Below are 23,248 nucleotides of genomic sequence, written 5' to 3'. Positions count from 1 at the left end.
GCCGTAAAATCAAAATCAAAATGTGACACCATGATTTTACACCAAGATTAGACATAAGTTCTCATCACCTGAGGGAATGAATGGGCTTCTGAAAAATGGTAATTGCTTCACCAACATAACTACTGCCTGATAACATAAATTCATGCTGAGAAGAGAGCGAAGAGAGGAGAAGAGAAAAGAAGAAAAGAGAAATCTGTTTGTGAATATGGTGACAATTTTCCATCCGCTTGTCACCCAGCCCCCCTTGAGGACACTGCTCATCTGTCGTTCAATATTAACCATCTCTCCGTTAGTACTCCTCCATCTCATCCCTCACTTATTCTTTGCTTGCTGGGTGAGTCATGCTTTCCCTGTCACAAATGGACACACTGAGATAGAAACACATTTACACACACTTGGATTGACAAAAACACATACACAGACACACACACAGACAATGGGTGCATGATAATGCCCGCACACACAGTTACATGCACTTTTGCAGCAGACAACAAAATGATAGAGGCTGTGGCCGTGCTGTGTGTGTGTGTGTGTGTGTGTCTGTGTATAAGAGTCCCTGTAATGACCGCAAGCAGTTTTAAAGCATCGCCCACTCAGGCATTAGACAACACACAGATTAGCACACTCTGCCTTTATTCTCTGAGGATAAAGGTGGAGGATGAAGAACATAATGAAGAGGAGGAAATAACATCTCCAAAGGATAGCAAGCTAAAAGAAGAAAAGAGAATCAGGTTGTATGAAAACAGAAGAAGTCAAGAATAATTATGGAGCAAAGAGAGAAAGAGGCAATGGATTAAACTCAAGAAGAAATAAAAAAGCAGGCCATAAGCAAAAGAAAGAAAAGCAAAGAGAAAAATGTTGACCCTAATCAGTCACTTTGAGATGCAATATCAGGGTCAATGTTGGGTTCAAAGAGCAAGAGAAGAGAAGAAGAGACGAGAGAGGAGAAGGAATTAAATTAGGAAAACAGCCCATTGTAGCTGTCACATTCATTCGGACTGACGGACAGATACGCAGACTGACAGCTTTCAGAGAGACATAGCGAAGGAAAAGCAAAAAGAAAAACTGGAGGAGAAAATGGGAGTGACTGAAATGTAATTCTCTTCATTCCTCACCAGCTCGTCCCAAATCCGCTCCTTATAAGGAAAGACATGGCTACCACAGCACCACGCACGCACACACACACACACACACACACACACACACGAGTGGAGAAAGTGAGACAGGGTGAGCAAAAACTCAAAGTTACAGCCTCATAACAAAGAAGGAAAACTGACTCTTTCCTTTCACTTTTCTTTTTCTATTTCTTTGCACTGTAGAACGAACACTGGGCCTTTGTAACAGAGAAGGGAGAGAACGAGGGGCTATTTATTTCTCTCTATGCCGTGGAGTTAAAGTTTTATAAGACTCTTGAGCCTTATAGGAGTCTGCTCTTTCTCACTTAAATTCCCTCAATGAATCTCCCTCTTGCTCTCTCCTCACTGTTCTCCTTCGTCCTGCTCCTCTTCTGTCCATCTGCCTGTTTCTCCCCCACTATCATTCCCTGTATTTACCTTATTCTCTGTGATTCTCTCCATCCGTCTCTCTATCTCCCTCTCACCTATCTCTCCATCCTGAGTAAATAAACACAAAGGTCTGAAGACCATCTGTTACTGATGAGCATTCATGCATGAAATGAACACACAAACACAAATAAGGTCCAATTTATAAAGCAACAAATACACACACAAACACAAGGATAATAGCCATGATGAAGTAGTAAAGTTCATCTTTTAGTTCGAACTCCAAAAAAAATGGGAAAAATTATTGTCTAACACATGCACATGATCAACAACATGTGCACACACATACAGTATGTTAATATAGGCACAGACACACACACGGGAATAATGAGTCATAGGTCGATGAGTGGCTGAAAGAGAAGCAGACTGTGGTCGACAGAAGTAGGGAGCCAAGGTGGGCAGAGTCAGACAGTAAGTTAACTGTTACTGTGTTTTAAAACACACTGTATTGACTATCAAGATAAAACAAATAAATACTTTTGAAAACTTTTCCTGAGCTGCATACTTCCTTTTCCTCAACAACTCATACAGTCAAACACATTCAAAGTCAGATCTTCTCCGTCTGCCTCCACTGTTGCTCCACCGCAGAGGAGCGAGGATGTGAAGAAAAATTTAAGTTGACATTCACTCCAGACAGAATCATGAAAATAATTTTAACCAGATTCCTCATCAGATCATCAGATATTGAGTAATATGACAGGATGCAAATGCACAAACCTGTTTGCATTACAAGCAGGTCAGCCCACTGATTTGATCAGAGGCAATGACAACAGATTGAAGAGATGTAGATCTGCAGCTGAGAAGCTTGACTCCTGAGGAATGCAGACTCGAGAGTGAGTGTGTGTGTGTGTGTGTGTGTGTGTGTGTGTGTGTGTGTGTGTGTGTGTGTGTGTGTGTGTGTGTGTGTGTGCGTGCGTGCGTGCGTGTGCACATGCATGCTCACTATTTTTCTCCAGAGATCCATTCCCTCCCCTTCTTCTGCCTCATCTGTACCTCCCATCCAAGAGATTTACATGCAAGCTTCACTTTTTGAAAAAGAAAAATCTCCATAACTGAAATTGGATTCAGCACAATTCAGGTTAAATGTCAAGTGTCTCTGACTTCTATTAAAACCTCTAGCAAATTCAGCATTACCTGCTAAACTACTATGGTTTAAAGTCAACTAAATGATGATTATAGAATCAGTGCAGTACAATGCTGCTCATCTTATTCTGTCACCGATTCATCGTTGATCTCCTGCACCCCCATCATCCTGCTTTCTTCATCCCTCTCTTTAGATCAAGCCATTAATTCCATCTTTCTCGAATGTCACATCAACATCAATCAGAGTAGCCATTTCTCTACATTTCATCATTTTTTTCTGCTCAATCTGTCTGCTCCATCCATTCATCTGGCCTCCTTTCCTCCCAGCTACTGAAACACCCCCCAGCTTTCCAGTTTGATCTATCCTCTGCTGATTTCTTCCTTCCATCTTTCTCGCTACGTTTTACACATCTTTACATCTCAATCCATCTTCTCCAATCCACCCCTTCTCTCTTTCTCTCTCCCTCTCTCTACCTCTCAGATTCTTTGCTGGGTTATGGATTGCCAGGCGAAGCAGTTTTTGCAGCCAGCTGGCACAAACTCTGTTGCTGGCAACATTTTTTTTCTATACAGTAAAAGGAAATCTCACACAGGAAACAATTGATGCCATCCAATTCAGTCTGGTGTAATTAAATTAGAAATGCAAGATGTTCAACTTAAATCCACGTATAATAATGTTAAGTGCTGAGCAGTGATTATAAGTCAGTCAGCACAGAAACTGATTTAAGGGGCTCTGACAGTACAGTTACAGTAATATATCTCTTATGTGCTTTAGTGCGATCTTTTATCTTTAATTAAGATTGCAATGACTTCTTTATTTAAAGAAAAATAGATGTCTTTAACCTGTTTCAGATGCAGAAGTATTTCAAGTGGAACAAATCAGACTCAGAGTTCTGGTAGCACCTTCTATTTACACATTAACCTGAAGGCCTGACTTACTGCCATGTTCAAAGAGTGGAAAATACATTCAAGTGCCATTCTGTATGAATATCCCACTTGGTCCAAATTTGTTGCTTTGAGCAAAAGAGAGGGGGAAAAAAAAAAAAAAAATCACAGAGGAAAAAAGAAAAGGAGAGGAAAGACAATCTTTCTCTGTCTCATCTCTCTGACTCTCTCATCCCACCATCGACCTAAAGGCAAAATACCAGCCAGGTGTAACAGGTACTGTGTTCACCTGCCTGCTTGGATTAACCTCCTCGCACGCACTCACGCACACACACGCACACGCGCACGCGCACGCGCACACGCACACGCACACGCACACACACACACACACACACACACACACACACACACACCTCTATTCAAACCCAGCAGCTTGAGTATTAGGTTAAATAATTGAAAAGTATAAAAACGGTGCAGCAATAAAAGAACAACAGCCACTGGGCTGCTGTACTTTGGCCAACGCACACAGATACACACACAAACATGTAAACACGTTAACACATTAACACAACTTGTAACATCATTCCACTGCCAAGTACATCCCATTACCAAATAACACAATATTGTTGCATGCAAACAAACACATAAATGCTTGATAAAAATAAAAATCATGTGCACAAGAACATGAATGCATTTCTTTTTCCATGTGGACATACTGTTTATACAGTGACACACACTTGTGTATACAAAAACCCCAATTGTCCTGACAGTCACATAAGCCTGACAGCGCACACACATACACAAGGACAAAGATTCCCTCCTGCTGCCCTTTCTATCACTCTTATTAAATAACAAACAAACATGTCTGCCAACTAATTCTCTTTAAAATGCATACATGCCAACCACGGCATACAAACACCCTACATAAATGAGGAAACACACACATTCACACACATGCTGGCAGCACAGGGGTCTCCTGGAGTACAGTAGACAATAGATTGCATCTCGCAGCCTCAGAAACAGACAGACACAGTATTCATTGTTCGTTGGCATGATTCATTTCTTGAATGTAGAACAGAGAGCAGGAAGTGCACATTCTGCTCTAAAATTTCTTATGTTATTCCCAAATCTGTTTAAGAATCTTTGTATTGTATGTAGCTTAATTTTCATTACATTTTATATATTTTTGCTGTGATTTCAGGTGTGAATTGGCATTAGTCGTGTGTCATTTGGGCATTTAAGTTTGCTCCATGGCAAGCAAGCATGGTATTGAATGGAAAGAGAGATGCTGAGCTGTTCTCCAGATGTCAAGGTTACATCTTTGAATGCTAACTGTTGCTGATTTTCATCTTGAAATTGTAAATGTATAGATTGGAAAGTGAAAGTTTGGTGTGAACATGTCTTAAGGGGAAACATGTACCAAAAGAAAAGAAAAGACAAAAAGTAAGGCTTTCCGCTGGCATTCTAAACATTCCTTCATTTCTCTCTTTTTTTTCTATGCTTGCTTTCATACTGTGTGAAACATTGGACATACCTGCTGCGATCAAAGAGGTGGAACAAATTGGGTGAACACACTCACACACTTGCTTAGACAAAACAAACCAAAACAAGGCAGGGCACTAAAATTGACAAAAAGAGGCAGACAAGCGACCACAGTATTAGGCTGAATACACTGGGCATATGTATTCAGATCAATAGATTTGTCAGACTGGGGTGTGTCCCTTCTACTGTGCTTTGTGCTGTGGCATTGCTGCTCCACAGGCCCAGATGGAAAGGGAGGAGAGGGAGGAGGAGAGGGCTGCAGCGAAAGAGACTGGCAGCAGGAGCAAATCAGAGATGGAGAGTGTGATGACAATGAGTGGAAAGTGTGGTAAGACAAAATGACTAGATGTGGGAAGTGAAACGAGAAAGCAAGTGTAAGAGAATAATGATTTAAAGCTCAGTGGAGATGCTAGAAAAAAACCTCTCCTACCTTTGCCAAATGATTTTTTTCCCCACTTTTTTTATCATTAGCTAAGAAGCATCATTCAGCTGCAAATAGCACAAACTTGACCAGAACGAGCTGATGCTGCATTAAATGAAATTGTTTTCTGTCCTCTCATGGTTTACAAAGTCTACATAAACACATCTCTACAGTTGGGCGACCTGTCCAGGACCAAATGACAGACACAAAGTTGCCAACTAACTAGTGAATATACATGTGCATTTAGCTACTAAAGGCAATAACTAAATAGAAAGGCAACATATCTTCACAATTCTAGTGCTATGTGAAATGTTTGACACTTTTGTTTAGTAAATGAAATTACTAATCAATCAGTAAATGTAATTTATAATTTTCAAGTACAAACATGAGATTAGTTACAACTTTTTTGTGGTAGTTTATGGTGAGAAACTGTAATGATATCAGAGGACAGAAGTTACACACAGGGACTGCAAACGATAGGAATGTTTAGAAACAGACGCGGGCGGATGCAAAATGAAGATAGCGGGCCAAGCATGAAGGAGGAGGTGAATAAACGAGGAAGTGTGGAGGAAAGAGAGAGGGAGGAGTGAGGACAGAGGGTGGAGATGAAATGTGCATTCCTCAGCAGGGGCGTGACCAAGCACACACACACACACGTATGTGTGTGTGTGTGTGCGCGCACATATTAAAAATTACTGGGAGGTAACTTAATTCAATTTCTAAGACTAAGGTGATGGCAAAGATAGAGAGAGGAGAGAAGGTAGGAGGTAGAGAGGAGAGAGAAAGTGAGAGCTGACTCACCATGTGATGACAGAAATAGAAGAGGAGAAGCAGAATGCGTAAGTGAAAAAAAGGGATCGAGGGAACGGAGGAAAGCCAGAGATGAAGAGAAGGAAAGTGACAAGATAATGAGAGCAGGAAATGAAAAGGACATCTTCAGTTTAAAGAGTATGATTTGTGTGGAGGAAAGAAAGAGAATGAAAGTAAGAATATAAGATGAATTCCCTCACATTAGAGATCAGAAAACATTCTTACATGTCTTAACATGTGTATTCACTCACTTGAGCAGAGACACACACACACCCAAGGAGGAGTGTGAAAGCACCCAAGGATTTTTGTAGGAATGGCAGGAAGCCAAACACATGATTGACTAATCAACTTATCATCTGTTCCTTTGTTCACACATTTCCACACAGATTTATAGATAGATATTCACAAGCTGGCACAAACTGAGTGTCACTTTGCACACTTTGAACTAGCTGTAAATCTTCTTGGAGAGCAATGTCCTGCAAATGATATAATTTATCAACCTGAAATCCTTAAATACACTCACAGAAACACATATATCAGCAAAGCTAAGAGCATGTGCTAATGGCCAAAATGTAAATGTGATACTTTCTTCAATTAGAATTAAAAGGCAGCAAGTACTGAGCATTTGGCTACACTGGTTTCACAATGACAGCGTGTGAAATGAGAAACTGCGAAGTAGCGAGTGACAGCAAGTGTGTGTGTGCATGTCTTGCATAATATTCCAGCCTCCTGCCAGAGTAGCTGTGTCTCAGTCTCATCCAGATGGCTTCTGAACCAAAAGACAGCTGGGAGTCCCCAACCAGGCAGCACACTTCATCTGTCTTCAAGGCTGCCTTACAGCAGCAAGACAAATCCACCAGAAGGGTCCATAAATATCAGGATATGTCCTCCTTTGTTCTATTCCATAACATTTTACATTATTACTCTACTACAAGACAGAACTGACACCCACACGATTTGGACTATAGGTTCTTGTCTTTCTTTTTCAAATTATATGAAATACCTTTTTTCAGTCTGGAAGAAATCAACTGAATTGATGGCAAAATGAAATTAATATTGAGCATGATGTTATAACTGACACATGGCTCCCTTCATCTCTGTTCACACTCATTTTGACTTTGAGTCTGAGCAATGAGAAGGGACAGCCCAGAGATATATTCACTGTTGCACTGAAACATATAAATATCTTTTTCTTACCTGTGTTTCCTCCTGTACCACTCTGTACTGTTCCTTCCAGACAGCCATCTTTGTGGCTTCATCCTTCCTGAGTGCTCGCTCCTTCTTCAGCTCTGGACTCCAAAATGTCTTAATAGAGTTCATAGAAGAGCTCAGCTTGGACTCTTTACCCTCCAGCTAGAAGAAATCACAATCCAGCTTAGTTTTATTATGTTAATGCTCCCTCACGTTTCATATTCCCTGGTCAAGTTTACATATGTATTTACATTGTAATATTTTCATGTATTACTCACTACATTCACTTGGTCTTAGTTTTCCACATAGCTGTTTACTTAATCTTAACTTCGGGAGGTCAGAATTTGAAAGCAAAGAAATTGTGCAATTGAAATGAAATGTATTACATTCTGTGTGTGTGTGTGTGAGGGTTCTTACCTCCCTGCGTAGTAGTTCGTTCTCTCGCAACACCTCTCTTAGTTGTGTCTGTAGGTCAGACATAGCCCCATCTCTAACCTGTAACACGCACGCACGCACGCACGCGCACACACACACACACACACGACCAATATAAACATGAAATTCTACAAACGTCACATTGAAGAATACAGGACATTATGACTGTAAGCAAACTACTTCCTCTACAGAAAAGCCACATAAACATATGAGAAAATTAATTAATTTAGAAAACACTCAAATTTTGATTGTGAAGCACTTTCAAAAATGTTATTGTGACTAAAACAAATATGCACACAAACTGCACACAGCTTTATAACTTTATACAAGGTGTTATTATTAAATGGTACTCCCCATATAAATGTTTAATTCATTCTGACATCAGAGCAGCAGTGGATAAACAAAATTAAAAATAGTTTAGATGCATTTTTAAACAATGAGAAGAGTGTGCACTTGTGCATCTAGAGTAGTTTCTTGCGGTGCAAATGCATAAAAGGTTTCAAAATGTCAAATCAATAAAATGTATTTTATAGGTTTTTTAAAGGAAACTAGGTTAAGAGAGTTTAAGGTCTCATTGGAAAGAAATGGCCAAAGACATTTCTGGGAGAGATGAGCTTATGAGATTTCAGCAATAGAAGAAGAAAACAAGATAGCATCTCACCTGTCTCATGGAGTGGGGCACGGTCGATGCCTGGGGAGGCTGATTTTGTATGTCCCCTCCAAACACAATGGCATCACTGGGCATGACTGCTCCACCACCTCCCCCTCCTCCAGTGTTTATATTTGGACTGCTCCCCATAACGGCTGCCCTCACCCCATAGGGAACCCTGGCCCCAGCCTTTCCCAAGGTCATTGTGCTTTTGGGCAATGAGGGATTCAGCCCACTGCCCAGACTCCCAATGCCAACCGGATCTTCAGCTGTGTCAGTGAAGTACATGGGACCACCTGTGGCATAGGCTGCATTAAGGGACTGAATATTCTCCATGGACAGGGTTTTACTAGAGCCAGTCAGCCCGCCAGTAGAGCTGCTGCTGCTATTTCTCCGGTGTCCCAAGCGTGGGGAGCGAGGGAGGCGTGGTGAGCGACCAGGGCTCCCAGACACTGACCCATTTCCATTGGATCCAACAACATCAAGCTTTGAGATGGAACGTGAGCTACCGTACATGGTTAGTCAATAAGGGGGCAATATTCAAGAGATGTAAGTGTCTGGGTCAAACGAATAGATGAACTCAATCAAAAGTGTGAGATGAGGCTAAAAAGTCAACTGGTGCTATAAGTACACACTCGAGAAAAACTGGCTTAAGGGCCTCTGCACTTACAACATGCTCAAAATAGCCCAAAAAGAAAAAAAATATTAGATGGAAGTTCAGAAAAATGAAATCTGAATCACTAAATCTAACAGCTGAAAACACAAACTCCCTTCTACTGTAGAGCTTCTTGTCTGGTAGTATCTTGATGCAGTGTTGACATAGCTGTGATCAGGACCTCTCCAACACCCTCACTGTAATCCATGGGCTTTGTTGGAAAACAACAACCAATAGGGCTCTCCTTTTGATAAAGGTGGCCAGCTAATCCACAGGGCCTGCTGTGATGGGATTACCTAGAAAGAAAAGGAGAAACAGACAGATTTAGTGATTAGTGGAAAAGGGATACTGCACCTAAAGTACAAAGGACTATACAAATATTGTTATGATATTGATTTATCTAATGTTGAGTAATAAGCTTGTCTAATTAATGATTATAGCATTTGCACACTACTGTTAAAACAACAGGAATAGACAATGAGTCAATCATTCAACGCAGAGATTTTCAAGAAATAACTCATGTATGAAGTAAATTTGCCAACCATAGCAAAAAGATTTCCTCACTTTTTGAGTGTTTTGACTTTTCTTTCAAAGTACAGATTTAAATTAGGTACATCTTCGTACCATGCATTATTGACAATGAAAATAATGGAACCTTGCTTTGTAATGCCTGCAGACTGCGCACATAGGAAAAAAACTTCAGCTTTACTCAGAAAACAGGCGGCAAACTGAAGTATAATATCATATCCTTTGGTTATGAACACAAAGGGTCACAACTCTTTTTCCATCACACTGGCCTGACTAACAATCACACTGTAAAATATTGGTGCCACAGGCAGAATCATCATCCAATGGGTCGGTTCATATGATCACACAGGCTGCTTTGTCCCTCCATAAAACCTGCTTCTTTAGATCACACTCCAGACACCTCTGGCAGAAGATTCAAACTGAGAGTCATTGTCCTGCAGTTATGATAAACTGCATGATGGCCGGTGATATTTAATCAGCTGATTTCATATCTACGCAAGTTCACAGTTTTCTGCCTGAGTACATTTAATGTATTAAAAATAGAATAGAAAGATATTTTGCTCAGTTTTTTATTCAGTCAATTGAACCAGATTTTTTGCCAGTTTACATTCTATAATAATACTGTGGGAGTAAAATATAAAGTTAAAAAAAGATAATAAATAACCACCCATCTGTTCTGTTCTCATTCAAAATATGAGTCATGCTGGATAGAGAGGATCGGGTACACCAGATGCCAAATATGTAAACTGTAATTCTACTTATCAAATAAAGCTTAAAAAAACATGAAATGCTGCTTTCACATGTTTTCATAGCCTGGTAATAGCCTATCTGTGCTGGATGAAATAAATTACAGAAACTTTAAACCTAAATAAGTCAAGCCTTGTCATTAACCAAGCTGTGAAAATCTTGAAAAAATTCCTGTCACACCTGTCGGTGTCTTCACTGGTGCAAACATTTTAGAACATTTGGCTGCCTTTTGCACAAAATGAAAATCATTCATGAGCACTGATTCAGATGTGTTGCTGATGAGCACCTCAGAGGCTGCTTAGATTTCCAGCTTTCTGAGTCAAAAGCTCTAATCCCCCAGGGCCCTTGAACTACCCACCAGCATTGTTTGAAAGGAGCTAAATAAGTTTCAGACTTCAGAAAAGGGTTTGTGAATAGTTGTTAACAAAGAATTTACAGACTTTGGGTAAATACAATGAAAGGATTATTAGCCCTGGACTCATTATCGTTTGTATCAAACACTGTATATGTATGTTTATAGCTATTTAAAATCGACAGCTGGTGAAAAATACTCATTAATCATCACGTAGTCAGCACAAATGAGAATGAAAACTATAATTTACATAAATGTCTTCATTAAAACACATGTTAATCTTAAAGTGCAGATATATTTTAAGTCTATTACTTATTGTTCATACTGGTGCTCTGACCTTGAAAATGCTTCAGACTTTATTTCTTATCAAAATTATTTCTAAATGGAGGATAAGGAGTCTGGTTTCAGGAAAAATAGCAGATTTTAAATCTAGTTCTAACAGACACACATCTAATGTTGAATAGATTCTGAAATAGGTCTCAACATTCAACATCTTGAAAATGTCTGTTTAAGACTGATTTACAGTGCAGCCCTTCAGTTTACTCCTTTTATTCCACCTGAATGTCGACCTGTCTCCGACCTTTAACAGCCCTGCAGTCGTCTATCTTTTAAACTGATGTTTTGCCAAGCACAGATCTTTGGCCAGAGAGATCTTACTGACAGCCAGTCATCTACAGCTACAACACACACACATAGACACACTCAAAAGCAAAGAGGGACCATCTGCTCTGTCTCCCCTTGGGCCTTAAGCACACACCTGGACAAAAACAGGCCAGAACCTTGCCTCGAGCACGCAACTACACAGCTACACACTAACACACGGTATATGCACCTACACAAACACGTGCACAATAAGACAAAGACTGTGCAGGTCTACAGCATCAGCGAAACGAGAGACAGATACACACACCGACATATCAATCTGCATACAGGTGTCAAAACATTTACAGACGCACACAGATGAGCACGTCAGCTCAATGTTTGTGATTGGTCATGTAACAACACACACATATACACACACATGTAATGCTTCATTTAAGGTTAATATGAATTTGCACTGGGCTTTCTTCCTTCTCCACTCTGGACTTGCTGACCTATAGATAACAATTTACATGATGTCTACACTCTTCCTGTAACCTCTATTTAAGCATTTATCAGACACATGTTGAGGTCTTTTTTGATCATGACCTCCCTCTATTGCTATACTGGACGTTGTGCAAAGAGTGAGTGGAGGGGCCTTGCTCAAAGGCCTCGCTCAAAGGCCTCTTTGGTCAGCTGCTTTTTTTTCCATGGATCATACTTTAGTCTGAAATAGCGATGGGACATTTCATTATAGGTTTGGTAAAACACAAACAGCATATTTACAGTATCCACTTAAGATATGTGTTACATGCAGAAAACACAGACATATCAATTGCTGAAAGGTTCAACCTGTTAAGACGTACGGGGAGCTGAGGCCTATCCCAGAATGCATAGTGCAACAATCCAGATACATTGACAGATTATCCATCAATCACACTAGATGGCTAGAGATGCAAACTATTCTTTATATTTTTCTCGGCTTGAGAACCTTATGGAAACAACACATACCATGTTGATTTTTACGGTTCAAGTCCAAGGGTAACATCACTAAACAACCAGGGAGCCTCACGGGTTGAGAGTGTGTTTGTGCTGATTTTAGACTCTAGGAGGACCTAGGGTGAGTGACTACAAACCACACTTTGTCAGATGTAGATAACAGCTGCAATCTTATAATTTCACATGAACTAACCACTGACTTTTTAATGACGCTTCACTTTCTACTTCTTTAAACTTCTATGGAGTGTTATGAAAGGAGAAAGCATTGGCCAAAAAAAAGATAAAGAACACAAAAACACACCTATGACTCAGCTGGCATCATAAGATCCAACAAACACCAGCATATGACTGCCAAAACTCATTTGACTACTGACTTAGGATCCCATTTGCCCTTCCACACAGCTGTAAAAAAAAAAAATGTGGTGCTGCCGTAGGAAACAGCTGTTAGACACCTCTTCACTGAAAGTTCATAGCAGTTCACGGAAACTGTTCTCATTTACATATTTAACAACTCTTACATAGTGAGAAACATAAAACTACATGTTAACCTGAAGTCACTTCCAAGCTGCTGTTAGGGTTATCCTGGTTTTATTAAAGCTGACTAAATCAACAGGTTAAAGATTTGCCTTTATTTACTGATAAAATGCCACCCCTCTTATTTTGTCTTTCATACTGTCTGAGTAACATACTGCTGGTTCAGCCCTCTGCACCTCACTGAACAGAGTAGATTCAGAGAGATGTGATCCTTGCTCAGGGAGCCTTACAGTCTTACAAGTAGATAGGGTCGGCCCACAACATCTCTTGATCAGAAGCTATGTGCCCATTTATTTATTTATTTATATTTACTCATAAATTTTGCTAATTTTGCTACCTGAAAATGCCAACTGTTGTGGAGCCAGTGCAATTAACTTACAACTGTAATCATGAAGCTGCCTTTTATCATAGACTGTGATGTAGATATCCAACCACAATATACACGGTTAAAGCCACAATAGCTATTAAAACCATTCCTGAAAAAGCCTAGGAGTGAACTTGAGAACCAGAATAACCTCATTGCCTTTATGTCCATAAAGCACTCTACAGGAAACACCAGTGCATACAACGCCCTGTATTTCATCCTCTGCCTGCCTGCGCCGTTCCCACAGCCAGGCTGTATGCCTCATCTTCCTTCCACACACTCCCTCCATAACACACAGTGTTGTCTTGGGCCTCAAAATCCTAGAATATCACACTAGGCTACCAAGAAAGTCTCTACAGCTGAATGCCAAGTACTTGTACTTGTGTAAATATCCAGTATGTGCTGGCGCAGCAGAGGACACACTTCAAATTTTGTCAGTCACACAGCATAGCTTGGGATAAAACTCTAACTAAATAAAACTGTAAAAGCAGCAGAAAAAAAGCTGTGAAGACCCCTTAACTTATATTAACTTAATATAATTAATATAATTAAAGTTAATATACTTAAATATGGCAAGCTTCTTTAAATTTCTACTTATTCTTGACAGATAAGGGGTAGAAAATGAGATGAGTGCTTCTTGTACAAACACATACAGATACATATATACATACATATAGTATTCATTTTGGAGTGATGGATCTGTCCACCTGATGAATTTACATCCAATATTAAGTCCTGTTTCTGCTTTGTTTCTGGCCTCTTGAAACCCCTGAGGAAGGTATCTACCTGCGGCTGCTTATGTTTCATTTTGTTCACTATTTAGTCGGCAACTTTGTCTGTCGGTTGTTTGGTGCTGGACATGTAACCTACTGTGGGGTTTTTTTAGCCTTTCTTTTTTTTTTTTTTTTTAAGTAAGCAGCAGCCTGCTGTAGCCAAAGACGAGGCCCAGAATGACCCAAAACAGTGAAGTTGCTGCCCAGAAAAACAGATGAGCAGAAAGACATTATAAAGCTCATTAAAGCTGAGGGGAAATGAAGACTGAGTGATGATTAACTGTGTATAAAACATGCCCCCACAAGCTAATTGCTTTTACATACAAGAAGTCACATAATCCACTGTTAATGCAAAAACTCTTGATTACAGTAGCTCTAAGTTTACAACCTTAAGCAATGTTACTCTAAAGCTTATGATAAAGCAAAGCAGAGATGACAGCAGGGTTAGTATTTCATCAAAGGTATTATTATGAAAAGTAGTAGTTAGTCAATGTAGGAGACAGTTATTTGATCTTTTTTCCTCTCTCCATCACCCTTTCTCCTGCCTCTAAACCATCCTTTCCCTCATCTCCCTGATGCTCTCGGTTCCTCTTGCAGCGTCTCCCTTTCTCCATCAGCATTCCTGAAGGTGTTCAGCATGTTCTATTTATGTGACAGCCCCACATCCGTCTATCACACAGTACAAAGCAACACACCACTCAACCTAAACTTATCCAGATGGTGTTTCAGTGTGGGAGCTGAATTTGACAAAGTTTGTCTCGCCCGAGGGTTGGGGTTCATAAAAACGCATTGCGTTCATCTTGAATATTATTATTCCCCATTACTTTCCACTTCAGTCAGGTTCATTGTGATATGATGTAGCTGGAAATGACTGGTGGTGGTGTTTTATGGGGTTTCAAATCTTACTAAAAGTCAGCCAACTTGACAACTCCACTGATGGCAAGAGTTCAACTTGTTCTGTATAATCTGTCTGAAGATCTAAAGTGATGACCCGTCGTTCATCTAGATTCAACATTTTTTCAGCCGTTTTATCAGGACAATGATAGCATTAACTCTGACTGCTATTTGTCTAAAGAGTGCAAAGGTTGGATGAATTATCTCAGCATAGTAGTATTACTTTCATCATGGTTAGGACAGGACAAATACTCAAACTCATTTCATCTTTGCTAAGTGTTGTGATAAAATTGTGATGGCATTGTAATGAAATATTAAATAATTTATTTCTTGTTTGTTATCATCTGAAATTAAGAAGAGTCCAAATTTGTACCACATAAAGATGCAATATTGGCACTGTTACTTCACAGCAAGAAGTTTCAGGATTTATACCCTGCTGGTTCCTTTCTGTGTGACGTACTCTCCAGGTACCACAGTCCAAAGAAAGGAACAGTTAGGTAAGGTTTAAACTGCCCATAGGAACGAGTGTGAATGGTTGTATAATGGTGTGTAACAGTATGGATGTATGTCAAAATCTATTGAGTAAACCAAAAAAACTCATCCTGCACAGCATATTGGAAAAGCATTGTTGTTGTTTTTTTTTTTTCTCAATTAACTCAGCAGCCCAATTACAAAAATATTAGCAGTATGTGACAGGGAATAATGTGTCATGCATAAGATGTCTGGGTACGATACAGACTTTGGCTCACCAGTGACAGTGTCATGGGTCATATCTGCGATAATATATATAATATGGTTCTGACACCAGAGAGCACAGCACCGATAAGAGACAGATAGCATCAGCTCCAGTCTATTGTGTACCACAGGAAATTAATCCAAGATGCAGGCTGGGCAAACAAAACACACACATAATCAGGCGTTCACTCACACGCACACCAAAAACACGGATGCCACGGACATGGAATTACACACCAAACACTTATCTAATCTTGGCTGCTGCTGCCAACATAACGAATATGGAAAATGTACCGTTGAGATTCCACAATTAAAACGAAAGCAGGGAAGCACAAAACCAATTCAGGAGTGTGTCGTAGTTAATGGAAGAAAAAGTGAGTGTAACTCCCTCAGGCTCCTCCGGCAAAGAGGAATGTTCTCATACAGAACTAGGAGGGGTTTTAAAAACTGATGAAGCGAGTTGTGAAGGTGACCCAAACATCCCCTGAAACTATTTCCGTACCTCTCTACTTATCTATGATATGATACGACATTGTATATAAATTAAACAAAAAGAGCTACTGTCTTGGTCTATCTAGGCTAAGTTCCTCGTACTGTCTGGAGTTATTAAGACAAAAGTTTTTACCTTAGATGTTGAGCCTGGAGACTGAGGAGTCAGAGGCCTCAGTAAGATTCATTAGTCCTCAAAAGTTCAGGGAAATAAATCAGATAAGCAAAATCAACCAGGTCAGGTCAAGGTTGAAAATACGTTGTTGAATTAGTCATAAGACCAGATGAGATGCAGTGAAACTGGAATAAAATGTACCCAAAAGCATGCTGAAGTGTGCAGAGTGGGGCCATTTAAAAATGTCCAGTGTTTACACTGATCTGGGTGGAAGGAAGCCGCTCAGTTCCCTGACTCGGTGCTCCCGGAGGAGGGGCGGTGCAAAGAAATGGAGCTGTGGGCGGCACACGGAGGAAAGCAGCGATCCAGCCGCCCCTCAGTTGTACGTTGCAAAACAGCAGCAGAGTTCATCAACATGCTCTCATCGGATCCAAGGTTTGCTCCGATCGATCACCAAAGGCTGACATAGTCCTGGGCAGATTTAACAACGACGAGGGCAGCGTTTCACAAAACGTGCACACATTTCTGTCTTGGAAAAATAAAAAAATAAAAAGTTTTAAAACACAAACACACGGCCTGAGGAGCTCTGTCAGAAATATCACAACACAACTTTAAGCCCCAGTGGAGACGGAGATGTATCATAAACTTATTTATTGAGCCTACTTTAAGTCTCTGAGGACATATGTGACACGACAGGAGATTTTACTGTGGGGGGATATTATGGAAAACTATCAGGTTGTCAGCAGCACTTCATCTGCCGCCTGCAACACACTGAACAGACCGATAATCGCATTTAGACACACACAGACAACACACAGTGTTATTAGCCGGTTATTCCCTGAAAGCCTCCGGCTGCACGACGAAAAATGGGTTTGTCGAACAAAAGCGGCGGGGATCGTGCTGTCGTTTGCTGCCCCGCAAAAATAAAACTAAAAAAAAACGTTATCAATATGACAGTCTGGCCCCCTAAAAAAATAAAATAAAATAAAATAAAATAAAAACCCGTGTAGTGCTCCCCTGCGGCGGACATGTGTAGTCCGGCTCTCTGGTCTCACAGCTGACCTGGAACTGCTGCACCTCCGAGCGGCCATCACATTTCCATGTTATTGCTCATGTTGCTGTTAGCCCGACACATGTGAGGGGGCCGACAAGTGGCCGACATGACTACACACACACAAACACACACATATTTATAAATGCACACACGCGCACCTGGGCCCGTGTATAAATCATGCATGTGTACACGCGCGCGCGCGCACACACACACACACTCAGACTGCCGGCTAAGTTGCCTTACTCACTGCAGCTATGTTAACGCTGCTGCCCCGGTTTAAAACAAACTCAGAGGTAAAAAAAAGAAAAAGGAGCCTCCACCTCCTCCACCTCCCCACAGAAGGAATTAAAGCATAAAATGGCCAGTCTTTCTTTCCTGCTGCTGTCAAACCTCAGAGTGACGCCACGGTCAGCCGAGGGGAAGGGGGGGTGGGGGGGTCGGTGTCCGTCTCCTCTCCGTCTCCTCTCCGTCTCTGCTGTCCTCCTTTCCCTCCTCTCCGTCTCTGCCAGCTTCACCACTGGCGGCTTCCCCACTGCCCGGGCGCTCCCGTGACGTCACCACGCCGGAGCGCGCCCCCGAGACGTACGCAACACCCCCTTCCTCCCTTCCTTCATGATTTAAAAAAAAAAGAAAAATATTTCTCATATTTAACTCTAACTCTTCACATTGGCCTCACCTTACGTCTTACGTGGTAACATTATGTGTTAGAGAAATTCAAAGCTGTCTCGATATCATAGTTTATTATATTAGATAGTATTAATGAAGTATTTAGGTACAATTATGTAAAATTAGTAATTTTACTATTTTTATACTGAATATAAATAATTAGTACTTATAAACAAGTAAAGTGTACGCTATTTATATATTTTTGCTTCATTAAATTTAAAACAAAGCATAATATCATATTATATACTCTGTGTGAATAGTTATTTGAATCTGTCTGAAAAGCAACAAGGTATCGGATGTGTGGAGTTGACTGAATGTGACACTATTTAGAAAAGAGGTACACAGCTGTATATAATCCAAATGGTCATTGAAAAAACAGATGCCTAGAAACTGGACAGTAAAAAACAAAAAATGTAACTGATGAAATGAAATGTTCATTCACATATTAGAGTCAAAGTCTTTTGATTTCTTTAATTAAAGCAAAACCCACCAGTTTATCAAGGTGGAGCTGCTTTATTAGTTATTTATATCCAGTTTGTTTGTTTATTATTCAACGATGGAAGCTGTCAGTCAGTCTGTCTCACATTTATGCATTATCTAAAGACCCAAAGCAAAGACGTGAAAACACACACACACACACACACACACACACACACACACACACACACACACACACACACACATAGAAAAACAGTGTCCCAGTTCCCTGGGCGCCAGTCAGTCAGACAGCTGAGGTATAAATAGTTTGCTGGCTAAACTTCCCCTTGACAGAAACACATCAGGAGTGGTGTACCAGCGCTCTCTTCTGAAATGTCTCCACAAACTCCATCAGCAACTCAACTCAACAGGTTTTTGTTGCTGGTGGTGTTTGTGAGTTTTGTTTTGAAAATGAGATGCTCAAATCTTGGACACAAATTCTTAAGAAATGTAGCTTTATTAAGTGAGGTTAAACATATCACTTGCATAACACATAAAAAAACCCTTAGTTCTAAGGTTTGTGTCTGAGAAATGTTTTAAAATGTTAAGGAATCATGGAAGTTAAAGGTACTGGCATGAACTGAGCAAAATATTTACCCTGACTGAAGTCTTTCACAAACATTATTTGCTCACAATAATACTTATACTATATAAGATGAAAAAAGGTTAATGTTTAGTGAACTCGGTCTTTGGCGTATCCTTGTAAGCCATGAGAGCAGCACACCAGGACATTAGTTCAACAAAAGTGTCATCTTGTGGTCAGATATATGTATTGCAAATTCCTGTTGAAACAGCCTGTTCGCTACAAAATGTTGACGTTTAATCATTATTTGTTGTCATTTTTCCTTCTTCCATATTGTCCAGTCCACACTAGGACTATGAAATCCATCAACATATGTGTCCCATTGTTAACATACTGTATACAACTGATTGAATGAAGTGGAAAAATAAACAAAAACCTTTCGTTGAAGTGACACATTCATTTCTTTTAGTGGTATCTTAAGTTGGATAGCCTACTGGAGTGATTGTAAGCACATCATTAGGGTTGTTTCCTAAAATGCTAAAAACAGGGTAAAGCTTTTGTCTGTCACTGCAGGAACGGCCAGCCAGAGAATAGAGAATAGCTTTTCCTGCTGGTATCGTCTCAGTGAAGGTGCATTCTGTGTAAGTGTAAATCTGAGTCCTGGTATCTACATCATAGAAGGACACTTCTCCCTTTTCATAATCGACAAATACACCAAGTTTTTTGGGACTCTGCTTCAGGCACAGAGAACTAGAGTTGACACAATGAGAAACAAAGCCACCCTCGAAATGAACTCCAGTGAGTGTCCAGCCTCCCTTAACAATGTTGGGGACGCGTTCATACATGAAGGACTCTTTGGCCACTCCTAAGGTCCAGCCTTGACTCCCACTGACTTGAACCTCATAGTAGAACCTTCCTGAAGAATAACCATCTTTCCCAAAAGCAAAAGAGATACCCTGATATCCAGTGAAGAATAAAGCATTAAAAACTTGCTGAAATCGCCCTTGCTGATTTATCAGTTGCTTCCCATCCTGAGAAACTGTGAATCTACCATTGGCTGTGTAAGGGTCCAGAGTCACATCTACTGCATCCCACTGCTGGAGCATCATAAGCTTATCCTGAGGTGGATTCCAGACTTCTTTAATAAACTCATCTGTCATTGGTTTGGCTGCTGCAGCAAGCTGTTGAATGCCCTCACAGCCATTAGACAAACTAAGGTCATGAAAAAGTATCTCCATCTCATTACTAAGTTTCTTTTCCATTTGAGCCACTGCTTTTTGAACCATTCCCACATAAATCAGCTGACTGTTGTAGGAGACATCGTGTGGAAATGGAGACACCCAGGGAGACAGAGGGTGGAAGAGGTCTTTGTGCACTGCAGAGACGTGGATGGATGGCCAGCTCTGCACAAACTGAAAGTCATCTTCTGTTCTCAAAAGTTGCTCCATTTTGGATCTTCTCCTCCTCAACTCATCAACCTCTTGTTCCAGTTGAGACACTTGGGCTTCAGCCTGCTTCTCTGTTTCTTTCTGCTTCTCCTGGATCAACTCAACAGCTTTGACCTGGCTTCTTTGCAGAGATGCCATGAAGGAAGCAAAAACCTCATCAACGATAGCGATCTCTTTTTCAAACTCTTGCTGCCTCTGCTCAGCTGAGCTTTTGATTTCCTTAATACTCTTGGTTTTAATGTCTTCTATCATCCTCATTTCGGAGGTCACATCCTCCAGCTGAGCTTTCATCTCTCTGAGCACTTGTTCCAACGGGACAGCTTCATGCATCGCATGGTCATCTTTCAAGCACATGAAACAAATACACATCTGGTCAGTTTGACAGAAGACCTCAAACAGCTTGCCATGCTTCTTACACACTCTGTCCTCCAGGTTTGACACAGGATCAAGCAGCTGATGCTTCTTGAGGGTTGCAACTCTCTGATGAGGCTCCAAGTGAATCTGGCAGTATGAGGCCAAACACACCATGCAGGTCTTCTGGGCTTTGAGCCTCAGATCAGGACAGATGTCACAAGGGATCTCCCCTGGTTTTGCAGCTATCTGATCTTCAGCCCTCACCCTCATGTTGCTGAAATACTCCACCATATCTCTGAACTCTGTGTTGACCTGAAGCTGTGGTCTCCTGCTGAACTGCTTCTTGCAGAGGGGACACTGAATGGGGTGACTGCTGTCCCAGTACCCTGTGATACAAGCCTGGCAGTAGTTGTGTCCACATGGAGTGGTAACAGGCTGAATGAAAGCATCCAGACAGATTGAACACTGGAGCTGTTCCTCACCTGGAAGAATGCTGGCCGAGGCCATGTCTAGATAAGAGAAGAAGTTATATGTTGTCACAACTTTGAGTTCCTCTTAACCACAATTTCACCTGCCTCTAAAAGGTTAAAGAGTTTAAGCACTGTAAGCACTCACAGAAAACGGAGTATGTCTGAAAGTGTCTCAGTGTCAGAGGTGGGGCAAGTGATAGACTTCTGGTTTTTAAAGTCGTTTTCTGGTGGTGAACCACACAAGGCCTTTTATAAGATTATTATCTCCACACATTAAAGTCATTCTTTTGCACAACAGACAAACATCTGCAGCAAAAACAATGACATAACCATTATCGTCATCATTATTAAGAGGTGTGTCTTCAGATGTCATCCTGACACACATTAACATCTTGGAGTTAAAGAGTTAATGCCTCAAGGCTTAGTTCCTTATTGCAAACAGAAGTTCCTGTGGAAATTCACCAACTTAATGGCTCAAGCCAACTCGAAGAAATTCATGACTAAGCAGAATGTTAACAATTGGGATCTGTTATCCTTCTGATGATAACAGACAAACAGATGTATAGAAGTAAAAATTTACATATTTGCTATGATTATAGTCAGACAAACATTTTGTAACATGATGAGGCAAGAGTTAACATTTCCATTCTTAAAACTGAGAAAAAATTAAGCTGAAAGGCAAGCATCTTGCCTCAAAAATAAATATTTCAAATAAACCTTTTAAATATTTAAACCTAAATCTATGATGAAATGCATGCATTTTTAATGACTTGCACTGTAAAACACAGAATATTTTAACCCGAGGCTTGTGACCATAAACTGTGGTGACCTAACTTGTATAATATTTTTCCTTTACAGACGGTCGACTCAACAGAATATTCATCAAGGTAATAGGATACCCACCATGGTAACAAGAAACAACTTGGTAATTTGCTAAGATTAAAAAAACAGTTGAACTTTACCTAGAACGACGTCTGTGTTGTCTGTGAATACATTTCCCTTTAGTGGTTTCATTTCCTTCGAATACCATGTGATCTAATCCTCCCCTCCTTTTCCTGGAAAATGCTCTTGAAACAGCCATGCGCCCTCCCCTCAGACTGTTGTTGTAGATATATTCCTTTTCTGATTATTTGTTTTATCATGAGAGGAAATGGTTTATAAATGTGGACAACATATTTTTCAGATATGTACAGCTAAACTTCCCTTTACTGTAATGGCTCTCTATTTTATTCAAATTTGCAGTTTGCCAAGGAAAAAAGAAACAATCTTGTTCAAGTTCAGCATCAAACTTAATTCCTTTGCTCACTAAGGGTCCTTTATTCACCCTTTTGTTTTTATTTGTTTAGTGTAGTAATCGTGCTAACCAGCTCGGCCCTTTGTACTTTTTTGTCACTGGTTTCTGGTGACCAGAAGACTTTGTACTTTAAATGCAGCTGGAGCTTTTGGCTGGACTGGTAAGTAAACAGCTGTTAATGCTAATATTGACAGTAACAGAAATAAAGCTTGCAAATATCTCACTGTCAGATGCCTCAAGTGTTGCAGTTTGCTAAATTTTGTTTTGCTTTGCTTTTGCTGCTTTTTCCTGTATATTTATAGAGATTCCCATTTTCACACCCCAGCGCATTTGCTGCTTCAGCAAACTGCTCCTCAGGGGGAAAATTAACCAAATAAGAACTATCATCAGAAGACACAGACAGAATTGTTGGCTTTGTTTGCTGGTGTAAGCAGTTGTTAATTCAAGCTAAGGGATGTGTGTCATCCTGAGTTCTCACACTAGATGGCTCCATTAGCTAATAAAAATTTCAAATAGCAACAGCGTAGCACTGCTCCACTTAGACTGCTTCAGTCAACATGAAACAATATGCATTTACCTTTAATTGCTTGTATAAACACTTGGGAGAAAAAGTAGTTTAG

At 40.4% G+C, this 23,248-nt stretch overlaps 2 protein-coding genes across 7 annotated transcripts in view; both read right to left on the bottom strand.

The window, feature by feature from the left end:
* Nucleotides 1–17,885, bottom strand: part of LOC115036714 (ELKS/Rab6-interacting/CAST family member 1-like) — a 99,643-nt gene extending 81,758 nt beyond the window's left edge. For all 5 annotated transcript variants that reach the window (XR_003840423.1, XR_003840424.1, XM_029495021.1 and 2 more), the window contains exons 1-4: nt 17,787–17,885; nt 8,591–9,529; nt 7,912–7,989; nt 7,501–7,656 (exon numbers count right to left, since the gene is read on the bottom strand). Coding sequence is in view for 3 of the 5 variants with exons in the window: in XM_029495021.1 (XP_029350881.1) it covers nt 7,501–7,656; nt 7,912–7,989; nt 8,591–9,094 (738 nt within the window). In the remaining 2 variants the exon portion in view is untranslated. The remainder of the gene's footprint in view (nt 1–7,500; nt 7,657–7,911; nt 7,990–8,590; nt 9,530–17,786) is intronic.
* Nucleotides 17,886–19,384: 1,499 nt separating this feature from the next.
* On the bottom strand, nt 19,385–22,324 carry LOC115036909 (tripartite motif-containing protein 60-like). 2 transcript variants are annotated; one of them, XM_029495313.1, is made up of 3 exons: nt 22,297–22,313; nt 21,480–21,558; nt 19,385–21,373 (listed from the first exon to the last, which is right to left on the bottom strand). In XM_029495313.1, exon 3 carries the CDS (start codon nt 21,369–21,371, stop codon nt 19,539–19,541), a length of 1,833 nt encoding a protein of 610 aa, XP_029351173.1. In that variant the 5' UTR covers nt 21,372–21,373; nt 21,480–21,558; nt 22,297–22,313; the 3' UTR covers nt 19,385–19,538. The 2 variants fall into 2 exon arrangements, with proteins under 2 accessions (XP_029351173.1, XP_029351172.1); XM_029495312.1 differs by lacking the exon at nt 21,480–21,558 and having other exon boundaries at nt 22,297–22,324.
* Nucleotides 22,325–23,248: the final 924 nt, after the last annotated feature.

This window comes from Echeneis naucrates, chromosome 23, assembly GCF_900963305.1.
Source record: "Echeneis naucrates chromosome 23, fEcheNa1.1, whole genome shotgun sequence".
Classification (NCBI taxonomy): Eukaryota; Metazoa; Chordata; class Actinopteri; order Carangiformes; family Echeneidae; genus Echeneis; species Echeneis naucrates.
The sequence above is the reverse complement of the archived record's forward strand: the minus strand, read 5'-3'. Positions and strand labels throughout refer to the sequence as shown.